This window comes from Equus quagga, chromosome 5 (genome assembly GCF_021613505.1).
Source record: "Equus quagga isolate Etosha38 chromosome 5, UCLA_HA_Equagga_1.0, whole genome shotgun sequence".
Taxonomy (NCBI): domain Eukaryota; kingdom Metazoa; phylum Chordata; class Mammalia; order Perissodactyla; family Equidae; genus Equus; species Equus quagga.
This window is the reverse complement of record NC_060271.1, coordinates 24,032,830-24,056,253: the sequence shown is the minus strand read 5'-3', so window position 1 is coordinate 24,056,253 and position 23,424 is coordinate 24,032,830. Positions and strand designations below refer to the sequence as shown.

At 47.2% G+C, this 23,424-nt stretch overlaps 1 protein-coding gene across 2 annotated transcripts; it reads right to left on the bottom strand.

The window, feature by feature from the left end:
• Positions 1 to 3,919: 3,919 nt before the first annotated feature.
• AK2 (adenylate kinase 2) lies at positions 3,920 to 23,419 on the bottom strand. Of its 2 annotated transcripts, XM_046662333.1 has the most exons (7): positions 23,248 to 23,418; positions 14,382 to 14,507; positions 12,537 to 12,647; positions 12,314 to 12,408; positions 8,195 to 8,267; positions 6,854 to 7,049; positions 3,920 to 4,790 (listed from the first exon to the last, which is right to left on the bottom strand). In XM_046662333.1, the coding sequence occupies exons 1-7, from the start codon at positions 23,344 to 23,346 to the stop codon at positions 4,786 to 4,788; spliced, it is 705 nt and encodes a 234-aa protein (XP_046518289.1). In that variant the 5' UTR covers positions 23,347 to 23,418; the 3' UTR covers positions 3,920 to 4,785. The 2 variants fall into 2 exon arrangements, with proteins under 2 accessions (XP_046518289.1, XP_046518288.1); XM_046662332.1 differs by lacking the exon at positions 3,920 to 4,790 and having other exon boundaries at positions 6,684 to 7,049; positions 23,248 to 23,419.
• Positions 23,420 to 23,424: the final 5 nt, after the last annotated feature.

Here is a 23,424-nt window from a genome sequence, read left to right as displayed (position 1 = left end):
GCCGTGGGGGCGGTCTGTAGAGTAAGAGCAGGTACCACCAAGCCCAAGGTGTGGTTTCAGCAAACATCCCAGTGAAAAGCAACCTGTTCTGGTTTGGGGCAGTACTCCAAGGGGGAGGGAGGTGGCACTGGGGAGTAGGAATGGGTGAAGACACACATTTGGAAATACGTGGTAGTCACGGTAAGATCCTTTATTTCGTGGCAAATGGCCATGGGAAAGGAGGAAAAAAAGGATCATTTATTGCGCAGCTGCTATCTTTCACGTCATACTGACCCTGCCACCCGTAGAAGGGTGCTACCATCCTCATTTTACATGTGATTTCACTGAGGCTTAGAGGAAAGTGTCTCCCCAACGCAGTGAGCTACTGTCAGCACCAAGATCTAACCACAGGTCGTCTTTGTCACCCCCAGAACCCATGCCCACATCACTAGGCACATGACTGACACAGAGCTGACAGTAAAACTGAGGGGATTCCCCTCTTCAGTCGCAGAGCAAAGGACCACCCAATTCCTGGTCAAAGCACTGATGCGGTGTGTTTGCGAGAGAAGGAAGAAGGATGGTAGGTGGGCCGAACTGAAGGTAGGCCGTCAACTCGATGTGTACACGTCCTTGTCTCCCACTCTTCTGGGTTCTTGATGTTACTCTTACTACTTCCTTTCTACTGTCCCTGTGCTTGGTTTGGAAACACTATTTCCAGCCAGATGCAGATTTCCCGAGAACTCCAGGGATGCGCTAGCTAAAGCAGCCCCGAGCCCCAGTGGCCTCTGTACCTTCCCTTGGGCCGTGCCCTCTGCCTGGAATGCTCCATCCTCCACATGGAGCCACCCCATCCCACCTCCTCCACAAAGCTACCCTCTTCTCTGCAGTCTGACCTCCTGTACCACATAATTAGCCCTTTCTCTACACCCTGCTTCTTTTCCAAAACAGACTCAAGGCAGTTTACAACGCACATCCAAGCACAAAAACACTAAACATAAAACAACTGACACTGGGTGAGGTGGGGTAAGAATTTTATTAAGAAACCCCGGGAGAGGAAAGCATAGCAATGGAACACAAGGGGAGTTTCCTCACAGCCAAGGCAAAAAAGAAAACACAGTATGAAACAAAGACTAGTCAAGTGGGAAGCAAAATTACCTCCTAGCTCCAAGTTCAGAGAGATCTGTCCCAAAAGTCTTTATCTAAGGGACACCATACCATGTAACGATTTGCTCTATGGCCATTTTACCCCAAAAGTGCAGATCTGTTCAGCCTGAGGGTTACCTGCACACGATCTGGGCCTAAGGCTTGTCTTGCCCTCGCCCTCTGACACCTTGTCTTTCTACTCCCATCTGCTCCTTGCTGGGTGCAGCTCATCCTGACTGTGCACCTGAAACGGGCCTTCAGTGAGAGCAGCTCATCACCACATTGCCCTGGACAACTCTCGACACAGAGCTGCTGCCTTCCCCAGATGTCAGAGGACAGGGTTCCCTCTAGAGTTAGGAATAAAGCGATGCCATCGGGCGTACAGAGCTGCAGTCTTGGAGGGATGACCGTGAGATGGAGCCAGCACATGCACCCTCCTGTTGCCACCCTTTCCAGAACCAGGCGGGGGAAATGGACTGCTTTCTCCCACGGTGACTCAGCCCTCTGGCCCTTCTGGAATAGGAGTGGTTCCAAGAGCTTTGCAAATCCAGTACATTGAAGCTTTAGCAGCCACAGCAAGGAAGCAAGAATGGCGAAAATGAAAAAGGCCTTACCTGAGGCAGCTCTCCCCACTCAGGTCCTTCCTCCAGACACAGGAAACCTACTCGACTTTCTTCTCCTTTCATTCAGATCCACGGCTTGTGGATTTCTCTGTATCACGAGTGCCCTGAGAATCTCCTCCTTCTGCCAGCAAAGTGTCAAAGCAATGGGGGCAGTGGTAAGCGGCTGGGGTGTGGACAGCCACAGACCAGCCACTGCCATTCCTCGATGTATGAACCTCAAAATGCAGACACAACATGGAGATAGTAATAGTGCTTGCTTCCACAGGGTTATTGAGAAGAATAAATGAGATAATGTATGCAGAACCTGCCACACAGTAAGCATTAGATATGTTAAACTATTATTAATTATGAAAATACAAAAATACAGACTTCTGCACACAATTTCAGAGGTCCATCAACTCCTGGGGCATCTTCAGGTTAAGAATCCTTGGCTTGGTTTCTGAAAGTCAGGAAGACAACAGCTCCTGCCAATGCCTACATTCTCTCTCTAAACTCCATCAGCATATACTGAGCATCTGCTGTGTACCAAGAATCCTGGCCCACACGAGTATGTTGGTCACCAGTGTTGTCAGCACACTTGAGGGCTAGGGATCATTTCCAGTCTACTGATGAGGTGAGAGAACTTGCCCGAGGTCTCATGGTGGAGGAGTCGCTGCTGAAATATGTTTTCTGACTCATTTAGCTGTTTTGCTGAGAAGACTAGTGAGGCTTCCTGAGGAGTGAGACTGCTCTTCATCCTGCTCTGTCTGTGACACTTTGCACACACAAGGGATCCCAAGACACATAACCTGGGTCCTGACTGGCAGTGACTTCTTCAAAATCAGTTCTGGCAGCGTGCGTGTCCATGAGAAGGAACTCTCATCCGGAGGGGCCCTCCCTGCTGTAGAGCTGGGCTAGTCACTGAAGCACTGCAACAAAGCCAAGGGCACTGACCCGCGTCCGAGACTGCATTTGAGTTCCGACTCCGCCTCTTATGTGTGACCTCAGGAATGTTCCTCACCTGAAAAACAGGAGAATGACAGTTCTGACCGCCTCCGGTGCTTCTGCTTCGTGAGGGTTGTGAGGTCGCGGGGGTCGTGAAGCCGCTGCTCAGGACCTGGCGTGTCAGTCTTCCAGGAACGGCCGTTCTCATCTCGTCCACATAAGGAACCAAGCCCAAAAGAAGTAACGACTAACAGCTCGCCTGGTCTTCTTTCAGTTTATTCTTTTCAACCATACCACGCGGCCTCCCAGGCTGGATTGACAAATATTTCCCCCATTTGTTGCAGGACGATGAAGAAAATTTTCATGGAGCCTTTAAACAGCTCAGGGAATGAAAAGATCAGAGCAGAGAAGTCATGTTGACACCTGAGAATGACTGCAGAGGTGGGGAGGGGTGAAGCAGGAGAGGGAGGAGTTAGTTGCTCAAGGAGCTCGATTTAACATGCCAGTGACAACCTGGCCTCTCTCCAGAACGAGACCCTGAAGAACAGCGGCGCTTCCAGCCAGCTCCCTCTGGTTTCAGAACAGCAGCCATTTCTCAGAAAACTCACTGGCCAAGGCAGCCCTTCCAAAGAGCATGAGAGCTTCGGTTTAGACAAATGATTTAAGTTCATTTTTGCTGGGAAAGAAATGGATTTACAAAGCAGCAGCCAAGGGCGTTAAAGAGGCAGCTGAAAAAGCAGCCAAAAATCGGGCTTAGAGCTGAGAAGCACTGGCTTTCTAGGCTGCGGACAACTGTCTGCTCACCAATTATCCAGCCCGGCAGGAAGCAGATATTTTTGTGTATATTCGGATCCAACTAACACTTCTCCTGCGTCTGTTGTGTGCCAGGCACCAAGCAAAAAGCTGCTTCTTATAAACTTCATTTAATGCCAATGAGTCTGAGAAGGCGGCATCACCAGTCTTTTTTCAGATGAGGAAGCAGGAGCAGAGGAAACGATTGGCTGGGATTCGTTATAGTTCCGTGAACCCCAAGCCCAGTGCTGTCTCCACCAGACCAAGCTGCCTTGTCCCTGGGCTCGAGGAAAGCCTGCACATGAGACCAAGAGGGTGCAGGTTCATCCTATGAGCACCCACTTGGACCTTCCTACCTCACAACTTCTAGCGACCACAAAAAAGGGCTTCCAAGCCAGATCCAGAATTCAATGCCATTTACTAGCCCAGATCTCCTCAAAAAATGCCACAACAGGGGATACAAATTTTTAATAGACTTTATTGAGTTAGGGGCCAAACAAGGCAACATCTGGTCAGTTAAGAAAGGCACCTCATTGAAAACAGTACATCACAGTGCTGTTGAGTGATCCCAGGCACAGGATTTGAGGATGGAAAGGACAATCTTTGGATGATGTTGATTAGGACACTTGGTCATTTATTTAAAAATGTCCCTTCACACATGGTGGATGGAAGGCGGCAAGGCAGGACTGTGGCATATGCTGGCTGGCTGCTGAGAGCTTCCCCATGAGAGCGGGTGGGCTGGAAATCAGTGGTACGTCGGGAAGGAAGTGAGACCAGCCTGCCCCACCCTTGCCACAACTCCAGTAAACTTGACTACTGCCCCCGTGAACACACCGGATCTCTTTCAAATGCGGAGGTGATTTTTTTGATCTCATGGTGTGGGGAATCTGGGTCAGTAGTCAAACCCTCCCCGTTCCAAGCTGCAGGACAGACAGGACAACAGTTTGATTTCCTGCATTCCCAGCCTGGTAACCCTTGAGGTTCTGAGATAAAAGCTGAGGTCTCAGCGCACTAGCTTTAAAAAATATTGTCACCAGTCCAGAGTACATGAAACTTGATTCCTTAGAAATAATACTGCATCTCCATAGTTCTCGTTATACCCTCCAATCAGCTTTTTAAAAAATTAATTTTCCCCTTTACTTTTAAAGATCCCTACTATGTATCCAAGAAGCCACTTCACTACAACACTGCTGCTCTTCCAATACTCCTCCTGAGCCCCTCCCGACTCGTCCCTGACCACCCCTCCCCGCTGCCCAGCACCTAAGAGCAGGGATCACGCCGCGGGGTGATGAGCAGTGCTGCAGTCTCGCCTGGCCTTCTGCTACTAGGCTGAAATAGAGAGGAAACAAGAGAGAACAAAATGGGTTTTTAAAAACCAAGTAAATATCAAAGAAGGCTGGCATGCACGCCCCAGCAACCAAATGCATTAACACTGGACATTTCTCTGCCAAGTGAAAGCTCTCATGCCTGCTGAGGTTAAGGTCTGGAATTAAATGAAGCAAAAATCTAAAGCCCAACCACCCTCAAAGGGCATATGCATCCCCCATGATCATCTAGTTCTCACTGGCAGCACAAATAGCACACACACGTGTGTGTGCGTGTGTGCACATGAATGTGTATGAATGGGTGACAAATATTTGAGAAAGATCATGCACACTCAATTAGGAAACATTCAAGGGCCTCAACTTTGAGGCCAAGTGTCTGCAACTGTCCCCAGCCAAAGGGGAGTTGACTCCAAGATTCATGAGGCCACCCTCACCCAGAGGAGGACCCCAGATCCCTGTAGACATAGCTGATAATTTTGGTTTCACTCCTTTTCCGTGGCTATTCCCAGAAGTCATGTGCTTCCCAGAAATGCCCCACGCCGGAACTGGGCTTCCGTTAAGAATGGGTGGAGTTAGTTTACAGCCAGGGAAGCAAGGCAGAGCAGAGCCAGCAGACACTCACTTGAACCAGACAAACAGGGAAGCAAGATGGCCACGTACCCGTGCCCAGCTTCCAGGTGGACAGAGGACAAGCCCTCTCGTAGTCTCAGAGACAGGAGGAGAGTTCAGGTCAGATGGAGACTGGGCACTTGAAAGACCACTGCACTGAGTCAGCAGGTTACGCTGAGGGAGGCAGTGTTACTTACTGGATCTGCCACTCATTTTCTAACGGTTTTTCCAGAGGCTGCTGTTTTTGTTGTCCCTCACAGCAATCTATTAATTCATCTGTTTGCCACAAATCAAACCAGAGACCAAAAGGCACAGCATGGACCCCAGGAAACACTTAATAGTTGGGGAGCTGAGGTTAGAAATAAAAGCTGGTTACTGTCATAAGTGATCTTATTTTGGGGTGATCTTTTCTTGGGGACACTGTGGCTCCCACCGTTATGAAGTAAGGAGTGAAGGACTGGATCTGGAAGGACGAGGGTTTAGTCTAAAAGGGACACATCTGACTTGAGTTTCACAGCCTCGAGAGAGGCTGGCTTTGAATAAATTCAAATCCGAAGAATCCAAGAACAGATCACCTCCAAATCAGTGTTTTCTTCATACTTGGAGACAGAGACAAACATTAAAAATAAAAACTAACAAACCTCCCCTGGTGTCTCCTTGGGGAAGTGGATTGGCTGCCCTCAGATGCCCAGCATGGATGTTCAGGAGACAGTAGTCTGAATTCAAAAGGACCCTTCACCTCGTTTAATTCTTTGGCAACAATTCCGTTTTCAAACACAGGTCCTAAATGATCCCTACTTTACAGCACTGTGATGCAGATCACAAAAATATTCCAGCTTGGCCTGGCTTCTTCTATGGTGATACCCTCTCCCAGTAATTTTTGGAATCTATAATGTAAGCGCCTTTTTCTTCCCATTTAGGGGAAAAAAATTAATAATCCCTGTCCACACACTGACTCATGTGGTTTTTCATTGTAGGCTAAAAAACAAGCGGAATTCCCTGCCGACAATCTGCCAGCAGGAGCAGGAGCTTTGGCCTTGCCTGACTTCACGTGACCCTGGACTTCCACTCAGCTGATGAAGGTGGAATAAATACCATGAGGTTTTGGAATTGGGGTGCCTGGCAGATACCTGAGTTAGTTTTGGTCAAAAAATAAAATCGAGAGTATGGCTAAAGAAGAGTGGATAAAACATCGCCTGTAACCTACAAAGTAGGAGCGTATATACATACTTATACTGACACACACACACACACACAGATGAGATGAGAGTTGCACACACACCAAAGATACATCAAGCAAGTGCTTTTTTAATTAATACATCAAATGGTATCCTCGCTGGCCTGAGGAAGCTTCCTCCACCTGCTCTGCCATTTCTACCCACCCCCTCAACAAGGATAGGAAGAAGCAAGAAATTCCTTTCTGGACCCAGCATTAGATAAACATAACCCAGTCTTTACATGTGGCTTTGGAGAAGGCTGCTAGGATGCTCGCAAACACGACGTCAGGGGTCTGGGACGCGTCGATGGCCGAGTGGATCCCTCGTTTGCGGTAGTACTCCACCAGGGGTGTGGTCTGAGTGTGGTAGGCCTCCAGGCGCACTTTCAAGGCCTTCTCATTATCATCCGATCGGCGGATCAAGGGTTCCCCAGTGATCTGAGAACAGAAAGAGGGCAATGAAACGCCAAGACTGTTAGCAAGATGCCAGATGCAGATTTGAGATGCTGTGTGGTGGCAAAGCCCATCAGAGGGAAAGACAGACAACCTAGACCCTCTCCAAGAAAGAACTATAGAGAACTCCAATACTCCCAGCAAGTTGGTCCCAGGAGCAGACCCACTGGTCTAGAGAAGTCAGGGAGCCTGAAACAGCAACCGTGAGGAAATGGGCTGGTGAGAGGAAGATGGGCAAAAATTGTCTCACAGCCTTTTCTCAGGCTGTTCTGCTTCCAAGATGAACACTTCTAGGATCAAAAGCAAGAAAGACAGAGGCCCCTGAGACCAGGAGAATACATCAGAATCAGAGCTGCATTATCACTTAGAACCTTAGGTGCCTAAGTAGTTAGTGTTTTTACCAGGGTGTCGGCCATCAACATTCGAAAGTGGTGAGTGAAGCAAGAAAGAACTGAATCATAGAAGTACTAGCTTTGGGGAATGTGACTAAGTTGACATGATAGCTTTGGAACCTGACGAACCTGTCTCATATGACAAAGGTAAAGTCAGCAAATCCTTACTATTTTCTGCATGCTCTAAAACAGATGAAACGGACTATTTATGGCAAATGTTACAGTAAACATGTATAAGACCCTCCCTTTTACATCAGCAAGCAATTGAAGAACTTGGCAGTCTTAGTCTAGCCAAAATATTCTGAATCTGTAGGGCACAGTAGGGTCACTAGAAAGAAAGGACCTTCTGAAGCAGGACTGGGCAGCAACTTTCTCCTCAATACTAGCCCTCCACTCTGCCTCTAATTCGGGGCCTCCAAGCCACCTTCTCCTGCTTAGGTGACCATTTAGGTCACCAAGATGCCAGAAAGGAACAGCTCTGGACAAAACAAAGGTACAAACCAGGCCCTGGGAACTAGCTGGCACTGGTGGCCACCTCGAGGCCAAGCAATAAACCACCTGGCAAGATACTGTATTGATGAGCACAGCCCTTGTGATTTATGTGATAGTGATATTTCTCATGGTTAAGTTAATAATAATGATAGAAATAAAGGGGAAATGGAAAAAACAAAGCAAAAATGAACAAACAAAAGTGAAGGAAGGAAAGAAGAGGAAACTTCCTGTCCTGAGTTTACATACATCATCTTTCATGGGCTCCTTTGGGGGGTTGAACTCCTCGTGGTAGGAACGGCCACTCAGGGGGTGAATCAGCCTGAAAGACAGCAAATGAACACCAGTCAGGTTGCCTGAAAGTATCCCTGAACCCCAGGGGTCTCCAAGATGATGAGCAGAGACAGAGAAGCAGGATGCTAGGACTTTCACTTGTTCATTCAACAAACATGTACTAAGCGCCCAGTCCGATTCAGGCCCTAGGCTGAATCCAGGGGCTATAGAGCAAGGAGTCAAGATCCCTGCTCACAAGCAGTTCTTAATTTAGTGGGGGAGACAAATGTGGAAATAAATAACTACAGTAATGTGATAATACTTTAACAGAGATTTGTACAAAATGCTATGGGGACACAGGACAGAGAAACTAACCTTATTTTCTAAATCAGTTTGGTTATAAAATCAGAAAAGTGCTATAAGAAAAATATGTCCTGTGGATGCAAACACCACTAGACAATGAGGCACACCTTTGTGATCACAGATAAAAGAGAGAGCGATCATCAGAGGGCAACATTCAAGGTGTCAGGGAAAATGACTTATTAAACAAGTCATGGGATAAAGGGTCTAAGACGAAGCTTTTATTTGGCACTGAATGTGTAGTTGGTAGCCACTTCTGTGCTGTGTCCCCTCAGGCAACGAGCCCATGTTCCTGACTGGGAATGGCCACACCACAGGGGCCCACAAACCGAAGAAGGGAGGAGGCAGGCCAAACACTGCTCAGCAGCCAGGGCCTGCTTGAGTTCATGTGGTTTCCCAATTCTATGCCAACCAAGTTCTGCTTATTTAATTGACAGGTGCTCGCCTCATGGAGGTCTTAGCCCAGAGCTTCCCAAGTCCGGGTTAGACTATTGAAGCCACATCTCTGTAAAACATGATACTGTGTTTTAAAGACAGCACATTTTCCAGGGGCCAAGTGGTCCATTTATAGCATAAGGTGGTCCATTTACAGCACTGGGAAGGGGTAAGGTGATGGCCCAGTAAATCAGCTGTACTGAGCGGGCCTGCGATTGCAATCACGTAATGTGAGGCGGAGGAGGGGTTCCTCTGGTGCATCCTTTGGGAGACCCAGGGAGAGGGAGAGCATAGGCTGCTGGGCTCTGCTACAGCTTTGCCCTTGGGAAATGCAGGGGGCATGAGGTGTGGGCCATTTTCTTCACCTTCTGGAGAGCACATGGCACATAGCAGCCAGGATGCAACAAACACATCTCTCTCCTCCACACCTCTACCTCTCTTGCTCACTCCCCAAATGCCTCAGCCTTCCAGTGACATGTAATACATTGTCCCTTCCCCACTCACAAGCATCATTTTAAGAGGAATGGAAGGTTCATTCCCTGGAAAGGAAATGAAAGAAAGTCCAATCTCCAAGTTCTCAAAATGGGACTGGTCTCAAATACAAACCCAAACAGCTCTACGAACCACTGCGAGCCTGTCCTGGAAGGAGAGGGGAGGATGTGGAGGGATCAGGGCTGGGAATCTACAGCCACTACTTCTTTCAGGGTGACGCTGCGGACACCTGTTTCTTCATCCCCAAAATGGGGATGCTACCAGACATTAGGCTAATAACACCAGAGAGCCAACTAACACAATAATTAGGATACAGGAGCACCAACACAGAGTAAGTTAAAATCAACAACCACCAACCACACTTACTCAAGAAATAAAATAATCATTCATAAAATTATTACAAGGAAGTCAGAGCTAATTCACAAGATGTTTATAGTGGTCCTTAACACGTCAGATTTAAATAACATCCATATTAAACTGACTAGTTCTTGATTCTTTTCCTTCCAAGAATCAGCGTAGTGGACTAGGAGGCAGAAAGCAAGCTTCTGGTGCCAGCTCTGCTGCTGACCTGCAGACGGAACTTGGAAGAACACTTTTATGTGTCTGGCCTGTTTCCTCCTCCGTGAGGGAGGGGGTCACAGGAAACCACTCACTTGGCACCTGAGGGACTGAATCTTCTCTCCTTCGCCCTCTCTAGCAATCCTGGAGTTTGTTCTTTAAATCCCTGTTCCCTACCAGCCACCCCCAGTTAAAAGCCTCCATCTCTTTACATGTGGACCACAACCAGGCCCCTAGGTGGGTCCTCGTCTCTTTGTCCTTTCCCCCAATTTCACCTGCAGGAGAGAACCAAGCGAATGTTCTTAGAATGCTGTTTTTGCCACAACACCTGGAGGCTTAAGAACATCCCGTGACTCGTGACCCTCTGTCACACCTACCCTCTTTACCCTAGCAGGCCAGGCCTTCCCCAGCCAAGCTCCCATCCTACCCTCCCAACAGCATTCATTCTACTACTCAGCCCCCCAGACCATTCCTCCAACTCTGGACATTCTGCCATTGGCTCCAGATAGAGCCCCTCCCCCACCCCATACTCATTCCTGCCTCTATTCCCTTCCAGGAAAGCCTCACTGAAATCCTCTCTCTCTAGAAGGTCAAGTTTGACGTTACACCTCTCCTGGCACTCCTCCCTCCTTGCCCACAGGCTCTCTTCTTGGGCTTCCTCCTGGACTGAACGGCCCAGGTTCCACGCATGGCTTGTAGACTCTCTGAGGTCAGAGATGGGCACCATCATACTGTTCTTCTATATCCTCTCCTGGTCCTCTGCCCCCAGAGTCTAATACTGTGCTGCACACAAAGCAAGCACTCAGGAAGCTGGATTGATTGAATCAAAGGACCCCAATGCCACCTAGTACTGTTACCATCTGCATCGCATGTCAGGGACCCCAGCCCTGCTGATGTCCCTTTCTGTTAACTCTTACTGCTTCTTGGCCTACATCAACTTTGTCTGTCTGCTCTGTGCCAGTGGGGATGCAAAGAAACAAAAGTTCCTGCATTGGCGGAGCCTATGGAATAGCTAGAAACATGAAACCTGGACATTTGATTAGAAAATTGACCTAAGGTGACTCCCACTGTATCTAATATCCAGGAAAACACTCTAACACTCACTCTGCTGTCTGTTTACAGGTCTGCCTCACTCCTGGAAGATATGGACTGCAGACACATGGAAACAGCATTCAACCTCATTGGGAAATCAAAGTAATAAAATTTACAGTGAGAAAAAATTTTCCCCTAATTAAATCCAAAAATTTACAGGTACTACGATGGTCTTAGTATCAGTTTAACAGGGGACAACTGGAAGAAACACAAACGTACAACAACAAGGGAACAAGCACGTAAATGATGGGTCATCTATTGTGAAATATCACACAGCAATTAAAATAACAGTCATGGATGTCTGGTCGAAGATGGTAGGCTGACCACCTTCCTGAGACCCCTTTAAAATGACTAAGGAATAAAAAAAAGCTATAGCCCAAGGCAGAGACAAGAATAGGAGGGCCTATTAGTGGTTGAGAGCTTCCAACATATTTCTGGAAGGTACAAAGCAGACGGTGGAGTAATTAGAAATAGGGCAGGGGAGGGCGTAGCCTAAAGCAGTGGAGATCTTTCAGAGCAAACACGTTCAGAAGCAGAAGCATTTCTGCGTTCAATGTCGACTACTATAGACAAACAAGAACTTGAAGACAAAACATGCAAAAAAATAGTGATTTTGGCGAAGGTGGCTGCACCATGAGCAAATTTTCCCTCCATTTTCTAAACTTTCTGTAGATGCTCATATTCTTTTTATAATTAATAAAAAGCCTACAGCAAGGCATGGCAACTCCAACTGGAATCAGATTTTAAAAAGCATTCAAATGGAGATACGCACGTAAGGAATTTACTATTTCTTAAGCACCTATTATGGGTGCAAGGCTCTGAACTATGCATACTATGTTATCTAACATGCCAACAGTTTCTTGAAGCAGGTGTTACTAACCGCACTCTACATATGGGGAAATAGCCTTGGAGAGGTTAAGAAACTTGTCTAGGGTCAGAGTTAAAAGGTGACAGGACTGAGAGGCTGACTTCAGATCCCTTGCTCTTCTTTCCACATCCCCATCCCTATGCCACCACTTCAGCGGATGTCACCAAATAAGATCGATCCACGCTGAAATGGCACTCAGCTTCCTGGCTTGGGTTAGGCAACAGCAGTTCCCATGGTCTGACAAAGCTCTGAGGAAGCACACAAAGAAGGGACCTTCAGGGGACAAATACCTTCCCGTGATTCTCCGGATCAGCAGAGAGTCAGGGACGCTGAATTCAATGACAGAATCAAGCTTCTCTTTCCTCTTCTCCATGAGGTCGTCAAGCTGTAAAAGAGTGTGTGGCACACCTAAGCTACCAGAGCTTGATCAGACCCATCTCCCTCAAAGGAAGTAAGAGACAAAGGGCCAGAGTTGGCTTTCAAGCGGTGAAGATACAAAACCAGGCCACCCACCATTTCAGCCTGTCTCACAGTCCGAGGGAAGCCATCTAGAAGAAAACCATTTTTGCATGGAGGGGTCTCCAAGTTCTTCTCAATGAGCTCCACCACCATCTCATCGCTCACCTGGAAGTTAAGAACAAAACAGCTTTGGGTTTAAATCTGTTACCTGGTGACACCAGCCCAACTCCACAGTCACACGTTTGTGTCTGTATAACCAATTACTAAGCAGCATGTTTTCTTGACCCCAAAGAAGCAAAAATCAGAGCAAATGTGGAGTGGCTCCATTCGGAAGATTCAGTTTCATGGTATTTCTGTGGTTGCCATACACACATTCTCTCCCTTGAGATTCTCCCGTGTCCTAATCTAGGCAAGGGAAGAGAATTCCACTGCCTGTCACCCTACCAGGAGGGCTCCAGGTCTTGGGTCCTGAAGGTCTCTTTGGCCATTAGAGTCCTGACCATCTGAAAACAACTTATCAGCAATCAGCTGTCCTAAGGGAACAAAAAAGATAAAGACACATGGCTGAGAGATCACCTGAGGAAGGCTCCAGGAGAGAGTGGGGGTTGGCCAGAATGCAGAAAGGCACCAACTTTGCCTGTTTCACAACTTTGATTAGGCGGACAGTAAAGTGACCCAGCCCATCCTGGACATGAGGCAACAGAGAAGGTCACTGAATTGGCAAGACTGGGTCAGACCAAGGAACTGAAGGGGTCAGCCCAACACATCTCTGAGCCTCTCTAAAAACTCCAATGAGGACCCCTCCCAGCTTTCAAAAACCTAGCTTTTCTTCTGGGCTTTCACAGAAAGAGAAGTTCTCTGCCTGCATCACAGTGAAAATGCTCATCTTATCTCTCGGGACCAGCTGTGAACTTAGGGACAAAGTGTAAGCTCTGTGACTAAGTGAAGGCTGGAGATAAGTAATCTCATTGCCACATCCTAATTTTTCTCAGTACAGGATCTTCTGCCAAGACCCAAAGTCCAAAATACCCAGCTTCCTGGCTTGACTCAAGGCATCACTAACATGAAGGCAAAGCTGGGAGTTAAGGGGCAGGTGGCAGGGCAGGCAGGGGTACCACTCGATATAGCTGCAGAATCTCAAACCCTGGCAGGAGGTAAGTCGGGGAGGGAGGCAAAGCCCAGGACCTTCCCCACACAACATTCGCGGATGCGAAAAGACCAAAGGGCCAAGCACATGATGATTTCAAAAGGTGATTCCCAAAGGCCCTGTCCCAGAAGAACTCGGTTACAATTAAGCTCTGGCACTAATCAAAGAAGATGTAGTAGATAATATATTGTATTTGTCCAATCAGATCAACTAAACTAAAAACAAGAGAAAATGCGGTTTATACCCTCCAAATAGGAAGGATTACTTTTGTCAATTGCCAAGCGACTCCTCTGTTAAGAGACACAGAACACAGAGTCACAAAAGTAGATTAAAAACACTCTGTGGCTTCCTGAGTCCTCTCTTGAATGCATCCTTGAATTCTGGCCTAGGGATGGCAGTTTCATTTTTGGCCCTAAAAAGTGGGTGCATCACAAAATGCACCAGCATGAAGGAACCTCAAGAATACTGTGAATAAAATAGATGCTGTAAATTTGGAACGAAGCAAGCAACTTACTCATATAATGCGCCAGTTTAAAACACCCTGCAGCACAGGGCTGCCCAATAGAACGTTCCACAATGATGGAAATGTTCTCTATCTGTGCTGGCTAGCAAACACCTGAAAGGTGGCAGGTGAGACTGAGGAAATGAATTTAAACTAATTTCAAGAGCGACATGTGGCTGGTGCACCATCTTAGGCAGCGCAGATCCGGACTCTGAAGAATAGCAACATTCATTGGTGCCACCAAACCTACCAGTTTCCCGGCATCCATAGTCGCCTTCAGCTTTTTTCCCAGCTCTGAGCCAGAAGCCACCATGGCTCTCAGCATGTCCCCAGTAGCCAAATGGCAGACACAGAAGTTTTCGGCCAATTTGGGTGCCTGTGGAGGGGAAGACAAAAACCGGGATACAGTTAACACTGCAGACCCCGGAGTCAGACTGCCGGGCGTGAAGCTGGCCCTGCCACTTACTGGCTGTGTGAACTTTGGCAAATGCCTATTTCCTTACCTGTAATGGATAAAAGTACTTTATATTATATTCTAATGTATAATCATTATAGGGTTGTAGTAAGAATTACATGAGATAACACAGGAAAAGCATTAAAACAATGCAGGTAGCACACAGGAAGCCGTCATAAATATTAGCAATTATCACTACTTCCACTAGACACACTATGACACATAAGCCTCAGCTTCCCCATTATAAATGGGAAGAATAAAAAGAGCAGTGTCAACACTTCACACGGTTGCTGTGAATTTAAATGAGTTCATGTATGTACGGCACTCGGCACAATGCCTGGCACGTAATGCGTTGAATGAAGATTTGCCAAAGGAATGAATGTGTGATTGTCAAGTACTGTGGCCACTGGCCTGGGAGGCAGCTGGGGCAAGGTGAAGAACACAGGTTTCGCCTTGACAGACCCGGCTCTTCCCCTTCCTGTTACCAGGGAGCTCCATTACCTTGGCCAAATCACTTAACCTCTCAGAGGCTCGTTTCCTCCTGTTTAAAATGAAGGCAAAAAGGCTCCATCTCAGAAGGTAGCTGTGAGGCTCAGAGGAAATATATACAAAGCGCACTCAGTAAACAGTAAGCACTTATCTATCAGTTTTAGGAGGCAGTACGGCCTTTTGGTAAACAGCATGAGCTTGAGAGTCAAACTGCCCGGGTTTCAGACTCCACATCCGCCAACGACTAGACATGTGACTTGAGAAAAATTCTATTACCTAAGTTGCCAATTTCCTCTAAGTAAAATGGAGATGGTTAACAGTACCTACATCAGCGTGTTGATGAGATTACACAGAATTTGGCACAAGCAGGGCCAGGCACATCTAAGTGCTCAGTGAACATCAGCTGTCACTGTAACCCCTGCCCTACTGTCCGCATTCATTCATACAGAAAGAAAACGCATCCGGACGCCTCTTCCAAGAACCCTGCTGGGAGCCAGGGAGCCAGGTGAATAGGACACACAGACTCTGTCCTCTAGGCAAGGTTTGGTGGACGACATATCAGAACAAAGACGACAACAGGAAGAGACCCTGGATGGTTCAACACTGGTTTTGTAGTGGCAAAAAGGAGCACAAAATTCACAAGGAAAAGAATCAGTTCAAGGAGCTTAATACATAGCTTTCCAGTTCAACTGTTTCATCAAATAAGTAGGTTGGATCCTCCTTCAAACGAGTTCACTGGCAGTTTTCTTAGGCGCACGCAATAAAAGCTACATGGATGGAGCTCAACGCAGCAAATTCTGGTTTGTGATTCTTGGGCTGATTGAATGCAAGCAAAGAAATGACTTCACAGAAAATGGAACCGAGACAGGAAGGCATTAAAAACCCACACTTTTGAAAATCTATGAAGGTCAGGACCCTCTGGCAATGGAAAACCTCCCAGTCTCCAGGCTGGCAGTGGCCACATACCCAGAGAACTCTGCTTTTCTGCCCATCTTTCTCCTTGGTTGTTGAAATTAACTTGGGTGAAAAATCTGGAAGTCAGGCTCGCTCAAGGGTAAAGGCTGACCAAAACACCGCAGAAGAGCTGTTAGCACAGAACCTAATGTTCTAGTTTTATCGCCCCCAGACTGCGGGACTCTTATATGCTGTTCCAGGTGGCTGAATTCTACAACTGTATAGAAGAACCCAACAGGGAAGACACGGCATGGCGGAAGCCTAACTCCTTCATTCCCTGCCGGCTGCACGGGGCTCAATGTGGTGGGCAAAGAGCACGGACTTTGGAGTCAGACAGATTTGCACACGAATCCTGGCTAAAGCACTCAATAACTGTGTGACCTTGGGCTGATTACTTAACCTCTCAGATCCTCAGTTTACCCACCAGTCAAATGGGGATAATGTCTAACTCACAGAGCTATTGTGAGGATAAAATGCAATAAAGTACCCAAAACATCAGACACACAGTAGGCACTCAACAAATAAAAAAAAGAACTCCTTCCCTGGTCCTTTCTTTCTTTGTTTCTTTTTTTTTTTGGCCGCGGAAGATTCACCCTGGGGGCAGCCTGGTGGTGTAGTGGTTAAGTTCGCTTGCTCCACTTCAGCAGCCTGGGGTTCAGGTGTTCAGATCCCAGATGTGGACCTGGACCTACACACCACTCATCAAGCCATGCTGAGGCAGTGTCCCACATACAAAATAGAGGAAGACTGGCACAGATGTTAGCTCAGGGCCAATCTTCCCCAAGCAAAAAGAGGAGGATTGGCAACAGATGTTGGTTCAGGGCCAATCTTCCTCACTCTCCCCCCCAAAAAAGTTTATATATATAAAAAAAAATTGCCTTGAGCCAACATCTGTTGCCAATCTTCCTCTTTTTGCTTGAGGAAGACAGGCCCTGAGCTAACATCTGTGTCAATCTTCCTCTACTTTGTATGTGGGTCACCACCACAGCATGGCTGCCGACAAGTGGTATAGGTCCATGCCAGGTAGCTGAACCTGGACCTGGAAGTGGGAGCGTGCTGAACTTACCCACTAGGCCACAGGCTGGACCCCCATGGTTTTTCTTTTTTGCATTACTCTTTACTTGCAAACTGCAGAAGCTTGATGAAAGAACTTTATCATCTTCCCCTCACACTTCAAGCTTCTGCTTTAGGACAACGCTTCTCTACTCCAAATCACCTGGGGGAGCTGCTAAAGTGGGTTCTGATTCCACAAGGTGGGGCCTGAGCATCTGCATTTTTAACAACCTTCCAGGCCTGGCTGTGCTGCAGGCCCCCGAGCCACCTGTGTTTCACTAGTCATGGACTGTTGCTGACCCCAAGTAATAGGCTCCTCACCTCTATGAGAACCCTATGGGGGAGGATGGTGGACTTTGCGGGGGCATGGGTAAGACTAGCTAAAACCACTGGGGAGGCAGCACAGTGGGCTTCGTGTTCTCAGACTTCAGTGTATTCTCACAATCGCCTGGGGCACTTGCTAAAAACACAAAGCCAGGCCCACCCTTAGAGTTTAGGACTGAGTGGTTCTCAGGCAGCGCTCTCGGATCCTGATGTACACTGTGTGCGAAGCCCCGGGGCAGTGGCACAACACTGAGCTGTATAGAGATACAGATCTGGGTGGAAACAGGGACTACAGTTTACTCACTGTGTCACCTGGAACGAGTTATGCGGCCTTCTTAAGGCCTCAGTTTCTTCATCCCTAGAGTCCGGATGACAATGTCTACTTTCAGAGCTGTTGTGGGGATTTAATAAGATTGTACGTACCCAAAGAATCCAGCACAGTGCCTGGCACTTACGGAAATAAAGGGAAACTAACAGTCGTTGAGATCTGATTTAATCTCAAACTCACTTCTTTCTCACTTGGAAATCATCTTTCTGCCTCCAGTCTTTCCTGCTCCCACCTCCAATGCTCCTGCATGTGCGGCTGGAATCATCCTCTAAAATACTGTTGGACATGCTACCCTGCCCCTCTCCGCAACACACACACATTCAGAAGCCTTCACCGTCTCCCCAGTGCAACAGAGGAGAAGTCCAAATATCTTAGCCTCGCACTCTGTCCTCCACGATCAACTTCCTATACCTCCTAAGCTCTTCAAATTTATCCCTGCGAGCTCCCTACCTGGATGCCCTGCACCGCCGCAAACAGCTGCTCTCTGTATGATTCCCAAACATACAATATAAGCCTCTCCTTGGACCTCGGCTCAGGCTCCTCTCTATGCAGGAATGCCCTCTCCCTTCCCCCTACTGGTCAGAGCTCTACCCTTCTCTGTAGTCAAATTCTGAGCATCTCTCTCCCACTTAAAAACCTCAACTATCCCTTCTGCCTCTGAGAAGGAATCATCAACATCAGCTAACTTTGAGTGTCTGCAACAAGCCAAGCAATTTTTCCATGCACTGTGTGACAGTATTTAGTATGCACAATGCATAACAAACCCATGAGGCAGCAACTATTTTTGTCTGCATTTTACAAATGAAATTCAGAGGCTAAGCTGCCCAAGATCACACAGCTCGTAAGAGAAGAACCTGGCGAGTGGCCTCAAGACTATCAAGACCTTGCTCTTACTCTTGACACTGTGCGGCCTTAGAAAACCACCACCACCCACTGAGCCTTAGTGACTGTCCTTGGGGAAGGGTGTCGGTGTCTGTGTGTCTGTGTGTGTGTATGTGTGTGTGACCAGAAGGGAGCACAAGGACTTCACAATGTTCTGTATCTTGATATGGGTATAAGCTACACAAGTGCGTTCATCTTGTGAAAATTCCTCAAGTCCCTCCCTTAGGATACTTGCATCTTTCTCTATATATACTACACTTCAATAAAAAAGTTTAAAAAAACTCACAGAAACCTGTGTTTGAACTTCAGCTCTGCATCATAACTTACTATGTAACCCTAGGCCAGTGACTCTTTGAGACTATTTCTTTATAAATTGAGGATACTATTACCAACATCACTGGGTGGGGAGGAGGAAGAATGGGAGACTGTCAACAAATTATAGTTCTTGTTCTAACCCTGAACTATCCCAGCATTTGTCAGTCACTCAGCTGACACTTCCAACGTGGTACTTTGCACTAGTGTGTATTGTTTGCATGCATGTTAATTTCTGCCTCTACACCTAGATTAATAGCAACAATGTAAGATGGTGACTTTGCTCAAGAATCAGACAGTCAAGAGTTCAAATCCTGCCTCTGCTACTTACTCTATGTAAGTTACTCTATGAATGTCCTGGGGCAAGATACAGCCTGTGGGCCTCAGGTTATCAGTAAAAGGGTAGAGATAACAACAGGACCTACCTCCTAGGGTTGTAGGATTAAATCAGATGACACATATGAAGTCTTTGGCTGGGGGGGTCTGTCACATTAACTAAGCAAAGGGTGACTTTTGTAATATTATACCCTCTTGAGGGAAGGGCTGCTCTCTGCATCTTTAGCACTGAACTTACCCAACAAAACATGCATAGGGAGGAGGAAACTCTAACCCAGAGCAGCAGACAGCAGCAGAAAGAGCATGAGCTTTGGAGTCATTCAGAGGCAAGATCTGCCAATGCCTTGCTATGGAAGCTAGAGAACAAGCTCTCTGAACATCAGTTTCGCCTACTGTAAAAGGGGGAAGAAGAATATGGGTCTCAGAGTTGCTGTGTCACTGCATTGACGTAACTGACAGACCCTGACCTGCAAGATAGTAGCTGATTGCCTCAGAGTGCCTGGCCTTGAGGAACTGGTATAAACTGGACACATGGAAGAAACTGAACAGGGGCTGGCAGAGAAAACAGGAAATACCTTGGTTTGGGCCCCAGTGTAGGAACATCCAACCCCAAAAGGGAGACAGAAAAGTAAGATTACATAAATAAAACAACAAACCCAAGTATTGTAGATGTTTTTAAACAGTGTTATGTTGATGCAAAAGCAGATAGTTTAAAATGTTTAATTATTTTAGTTAAAAATGAGAAGTTTTAAAAGGAGACATTATTTCAGTCATGCCAACATCAAATATGTAAAGTACTGCGCTATGCACTTATAAAAGGAAGTACTAATGGGAAGAAAACAAACATAACTGAGTAGGCACAAGGCACTAACCCAGGTTAGGGATTTTACATCAGAGACTGGAAACATGTACCAATGGGAGCCAGGCTGGCCACGCAAATGAATGAAGGGGGTCAAATGAAAGCAACAGGCAGCAAAGAGGGCCATGGAGGGCACAGGAGAGTTCATGGACCATCCAAAGCGGCATCGCCACTCAACTGCACGCCAAGTCGGAATGGAGGCCCAGAGCCACCACATCTGACTTCTCAAGAGAAACTGGACATCTGGATTTTTAAGTGAAATTTCACAACTGCAAATGCTGTGTGGTCAACTTATTTTGAAAGCTGACAAAGAAAAGGAACAAATTAAGCATTTATGCTGCCTTTTCTGTACAAACCACACCAAATGGGAGATGAGAAGTTTCTCTTTATAGAAACATTTCAGCTAATAAATGAAAAGGTAATGATGTAATTAGAACACCACCATTTTGCCACCCACAATGAATTCCGGGGCCCAGGCACTGACCACCACAGGGACAAGCAGACACGACGTGCTTCCTCATCAACAGCACAGCTCCACCTGTGACTTAGTTGGGCCAAGAAAACCCAGATCAGGTTAAGTTTAGGATCAAACTACCAATTTATAGGAAACAGAAAGAGGAAGACGTTAAATACACCATGGGGATACAATAAAAAATTCCCAGAGACATACTCCCAAGAAAAACAACCCATTTTCTTCCACACACACACAAAAAAAACTGCAAGAAAAAAAAGGAGGGGAACCTGTCAATTAAGAGACTTAAAATGATCACATTGTGAGACAAATGGAAATATAAACACCGACTGATATTTAAAAATGCTAATTTTTAGGGGTTATTGTACTTGTTTACAAAAAAAAATTATCTTTTAGAGATACACACGGAAATATTTACAAACGAAATGTTAGGACGTCTGGGAGCTGCTTTAAAATAATTTGTGAAGGGAGCATGGGTGCGGAAGGAATGGCCATGAGCTGATGGTTCCTGGGGCTGGATAATGGGTACACAGGGGCTCATTATACCATCCCGCCTTCTTTTCTGTATTCAAAAGTCTTTACAATCAAAAGTGAGGGTGTGTCTGCTAGCTAAATGCTGCTGTAGGCTGCCACTTTGCAACCTCTGATTTATGAACTGTCGTTTATTTTTAACTCCATAAAACTACAACCACCGGTATTCCTATTGTTCCAATTATGGAAAGAAAGGCGTAGAGAGGTCAAGCGACTTGTGTAAATCTTACCCTTTCCTCAAGCCCCAGCTCTAATGACATCTCCTCTACTTCCATAAAGCCTTCTCTGACGAACTCCCACCATACACACATCCTCACAAATCAGTTCATAATTTTTTTTACAACTTCCTGAATACATCACCCTTTACACTGAAATACATCCAAGTTGGGGGGGAGGGGAGATGTATTACTAAGATGAGGGAGTCAATAATTACTGAACACCTACTATGTGCCAGGTTGTCATGTGGGTACCTAAGGGTGCTTTACACATGTATATAACATAATCTTCCAACATCCTTGTGAACCTTTGGTCTACGCAGGCAAGAACCTCATCAGTCTTGTTCACTGCTCTATCTCGAATGTTTGGTGCTCATGAAACGGCAAATGAGTAAGGAAGGTGTTCTCCCCATTTTTCAGGTGAGAACACTGAGGCTTAGAAATTACAAAACTTGCTAGATTATAAAGCCCTTGTCTCAGCACTGAGCTGGGTTGTCCATTTCACAACTACTAAAATTATTAACCTCAATATGAACTAAGAAAAAATAATCGATGCATTTGAGCTACCCTATTTATACTCGGTCACTCACAGCAAAAGTCTGCAGTCTGGGATTAAACATTCCTAGGCTGCAAGTTACCTAATAACCGAGGGTGGTAGCAACAGGGAAGAGGAGACTTCAGTGTTACTGAGAACAAGGGGTTAGGTAACAGGGAGCTCCAAGGACGAATCCGCTCGGGCTATACAGAGAAAAGGGAAAGCGGGCCTTCACCTAGTGCTCAGAGACAAAAGCAGTCACAGGAATGATCCGCATTTCCCAGACTTCCCTTCTCCTCATCACCCACACGAATCTGTGTCCTTCATCCATTTCCAGTAACCCCATCAAGTGCCAAGTAATGTACTGGGTGCCATGGGGGTCCCAAGACTGAGTAAGACAAGACAGTCTGTTTGCCAAGACGCTGCAGTCTTTGCAAGTTGCTAGGAAGAGAAGAGTGGGCACAGAGCAGTCTCCAGAACCAAAGTCCCTCAGGAGCTCAGACTTTCAGGAATTCCCTCTAACAACAAGCAAGAGCCTGAGGCTTGGGGGGCAATGCCAGATGCCAGGCAGGAAGGGGGGACATTGATAATCCAACCTGTGGGCTTCTAAATCCTAACCGAGACCATAAATCCCAGCCTTGATCTGTGGACCCATTACCTCCCAGACACCAAGAGAGGCCCTGCAGTGGGATAGGGCAGAAGGTCACTTCAGACTCCAATCACCTCCTGAGGTACCAGGCTCCAGGAAGTCAATGTCCCTAACTTGAGAAAGCCACCTGACCTCTCTGGGCCTGTTTTCTTACCTGTATATTGGGGTACCCTCGCCTAACCCCCCAACTTCACTGGCTCACGCAGGCCATACCTCACTTCTCTGAGCAGACGCCTAATGAGCACGTCAGCTCCCACTCCGCCCCACGTGCTGGAAATTCTCCTCTACCTTCAGTCATTAACCACTATAAGAGACATCCCCCACCCCGAGTGCCTGGGACGTAACCCTGGACAATTCACTCTCAAAGCACAGGGAACCTGGGGGCCCTGCCTCCGCTCAGGTGGTACTCTAGAAGCATGAGGCCAAGACTCAGCCTACTTCTCAAACCCTCTCAGCTTTTAACCCTTTACGGCATCTAACCAGTCCTTAAATCCACTAGCATGACACCTCAAGCCTGGATCCCTCAAGAACTCTAATCCCAACTCAAACTCCTCCGATCTCCCATTTGGACCCTCCCCCAAACGCCTTACCAGAACCCCAAACGCCGGCCAAGGTCCCCGGAGGCCTCAGTCCGGTGCCCTGCTCTGGGGCGATTCGGACCTCCTGCCGCCCTGACCTTGGAGATCCGCGGGCTCCGATATCAAGCCCGGCCCTGCAGCTCACCTGGGTACCCTTGCCGGCCCCGGGCGGCCCCAGCAGCACGGCCCGGATGCCTTGAGGACTCCTTCGGGCCTCTTCGGCCGCGGGTGCGTTAGGAGCCATGGCCGCCGAAGCCTCTCACTGCTCAACCCGCCTGTACACCTAGCAGGTCCAACGCTTCCAGGCCAGCGCGCCCCGCAC

Excerpts from the sequence above, each read along its gene's own strand:
- AK2 (XM_046662332.1), bottom strand. The coding sequence starts at position 23,346 with ATGGCTCCTAACGCACCCGCGGCCGAAGAGGCCCGAAGGAGTCCTCAA. Across the intron at positions 12,409-12,536 it reads CTGTGAGACAGGCTGAAATG|CTTGACGACCTCATGGAGAA; the intron begins GTGGGTGGCCTG and ends ACTCTTTTACAG. Across the intron at positions 7,050-8,194 it reads AGGAGCCCATGAAAGATGAT|ATCACTGGGGAACCCTTGAT; the intron begins GTATGTAAACTC and ends TTCTGTTCTCAG.